Source organism: Bubalus kerabau, chromosome 7 (assembly GCF_029407905.1).
Source record: "Bubalus kerabau isolate K-KA32 ecotype Philippines breed swamp buffalo chromosome 7, PCC_UOA_SB_1v2, whole genome shotgun sequence".
In the NCBI taxonomy this organism is placed as follows: domain Eukaryota; kingdom Metazoa; phylum Chordata; class Mammalia; order Artiodactyla; family Bovidae; genus Bubalus; species Bubalus kerabau.
This window is the reverse complement of record NC_073630.1, coordinates 37852318-37855235: the sequence shown is the minus strand read 5'-3', so window position 1 is coordinate 37855235 and position 2918 is coordinate 37852318. Positions and strand designations below refer to the sequence as shown.

At 41.3% G+C, this 2918-nt stretch overlaps 1 protein-coding gene across 1 annotated transcript; it reads right to left on the bottom strand.

Moving 5' to 3' along the window:
• Positions 1 to 359: 359 nt before the first annotated feature.
• LOC129657401 (endogenous retrovirus group K member 7 Gag polyprotein-like) lies at positions 360 to 1946 on the bottom strand. The gene is given in 2 exon segments (XM_055587569.1): positions 360 to 1173; positions 1229 to 1946. Coding segments are annotated over 2 exon segments (1509 nt in total). The 5' UTR covers positions 1924 to 1946.
• Between the last annotated feature and the right edge of the window lie 972 nt (positions 1947 to 2918).

Genomic DNA, 2918 nt, shown 5'->3' with positions numbered 1-2918 from the left:
TTATTAACTCTGGAACAAATTAAATGTTGTATATCACGAAAAAGAGTTTGGATAATAGAATTCAGGGTACCAATAAATGGAACAGTCTCAATAGTGTTTAAGGCTCTTATGATATATTGACTGTCTGAATATAAATTAAATGGAGCAGAGATTTGTAATAGAGCCTGAAAACAGCAAATAGTTCTACTTCTTGAGCTGACTTACAATTAGTACGCCAGGTGGCGGTATTGCCCTGTACAATCAAACTAGCTATTCCATTAGAAGAGCCAACAGTAAATACAGTTAGGGCGTCGGCAAGGGGATGAGAAACAACGATTTTTGGGAAGAGAAATTGGTGATAGTGAGCAAATTGCAAAATTCTATCCCTTATCTCGCTTTTGTTGTTGATACAGTACTTCTTTGACTGTCTTTCTTTGTAATGTCGCAGCCAAAGTTATGCCTTGAACGTACAAAGGGCCGATATCGGCACAAATCTGTACATAATCGGATAAGCCTCCCTTTTTCCTGTAAGGTCTCAGGGCAGCTTGACAAGCCGAATTGGCATTCTCATAAGCAAGCTGTTTAGCCAACACCATTCCCGCCTGCTCATCCCCTATCATTTTACTAATTGCCTCAAGCAGGCAGGCAACAAAATCCTGATACGGTTCATCTGGCCCCTGGCGAATTTTAGATACATCTTCGGTCTTTTTATCAGAATTTGGAAGTTTTTTCCATGTTCGTAGAGCCGCAGCACTAATCTGAGGGTAGGCTCCAGGCAAATAATTGAGTTGATTATTAGTGTCTCGATAATCCCCCTCTCCCACCATCATTTCATAAGTGGTGTTCAGTCCCTGTTGCCAATTGATACCGGCTGTGATCCCACACTGCTCAGCAAACTCAGATTTCCATAGTAAATAATCTCCTCCAGATAGACAAGCCTGAGCAACCTGTTTCCAATCATTAGGTGGCAGATTTTGATTTCCTAAAGCCTCTATAATAGCCTGAGTAAATGGCGCAGTCAGGCCGTATTGTGCACAAGCCATTTTTAACTCTTTTAGTTGCTTAAAGGACAGCAGTTCATAATACCTCTGCTGTTGAGCATTTTCAAATACTGGATAGATTTCGGGAATATGTTCTCCTTCATCATTATCTCGCTTAATTGCTTGTTGAAGAGGAGATAATAATATCTCACTTCTAATTTTTATGTTTTTTTCTGGGCAGAGAAGCAGGGATAGATATAAGCTCTCGCGGTTCTACAAAAGGCGGAGGTGGGTCAAGCCCAGGAAAAACCGAGGGAGGATATGCTGGAGGCACAGGCCGGCTGGAGTGGGAGTCTCCCTGTGCATCCTTTTTTACTGCTATAACAATTTTCTGAATTAAATTCTCTAGCTGTTCTTCAGAAAGCCCTGAATACTTTAATTCCCCTTTTCCCAAGGGGGGTTGCATGCTAACCATCATCTCCCAAGGCATATCCTCTCTATGTTACTGAGCTGCTTGTTCATTTAACTCTTCCTGTTTATCAGAGCTTAACACATCATCATTCCTTCCAGCCTTACAAACTGTTCCCTCAGGCATGGCATAAAGCAGCTCAGGTGGAGGGACAGAAGGCTCTGCAACTTCAGGTTCTGTGGAATCCTGGAGGGCCGTTTGAATCTTATGCCCCTCATGTTCAGGATCCAGACAGTCTCTTATGAAGGTCCACAAAGAAAAAGCATCCACAGGGACACGACTGGGACCATGTAAGGAGTAATATGTCTGCAATTGTTTTCCTACTTTCTTCCAAGTTTCCAGACTAACCGTTTCTTCCTCTGGGAACCAAGGACAAACTTCTTCTACAAAAAGTAAAAACTTCTCTAGCTGTAACTTATTTACAAGAATTCCCCTGCCTTTTAACATAGTTTTCAACATATGTACAAATAACTGGCGGCTATTGCCTTGTTCCATGATTTATTACTCTTGACAATAACGTTCCCTGCCCTTTACTTCAAATAATTAGGAATTCCTCGTTACTTACCTCAATCCTGACGGGCAGCAGCCATCGTTGCGCTCTGATTCTCGAGTCCCTGTTCGGGCGCCACCTGCCGGAGCCAGCCAGCAAAGTTGATCAGGTCCCGAGAACGTGCACAACGCGGCTGAGAAAGAATACTATAGCAAAAGAATACTACAAAAAAGATGGGGTCGAGAGGATCAGACACGTCTCCATAAAGGGAAGCGGTCTGACCACGACTTTATTCAGCATCTTATATTTATACAGGAGAGCGTGAGAAAGACAAGACAGTTAACATTTTTTCTTGGTTGACCTATACAACTTACAAAAAGTCACAAGAAATCTTGAGAGCATGGGAATGGCACCCTGTTATTATTTCTTACACCAGATAACATTTCCCTGTGCGTGAGAAGTTTGTCCAGAACTCCAGGTGTCTGCAGTAAATAATCGCCTAATCTCTGGGGTGGCGGGACAGAGAGCTATGTTTGCAAGCAAACCCTCAAGGACTGAGGCAGCTCCCAGGGCTGTGTCCTTTAGACAAAGGACCCCGTTCTCACGGGCAGCTCCCCTCAAGAAATTACTTAAAAATACTAAATTATACCTATGATACCTATCTTTTTGTAGTACTTGATGACAGACTACTAACTAATATATCTTTGGGATCTTAAAAGACTTGTAGGTGACAAAAAGGCAAATTGGATAAATTGGACTACATCATAATATGTGTCAGAACATATAGTCAATAGAGTGAAAAGGTAACCCACAGAATGTGAGAATATATTTGTAAATCATATATCGTATAAAATTAATAATAAGAATGTAGAAAGAGCTCCTGCAACTCACCAATAACAGAAAACAACCCAATTAAAAATGGACAGAGGACTTGAATAGACATTTATCCAAAGAAGATGTAAAAGTAGTCAGTGTACAATTTAAAATTTGCTCAACATGG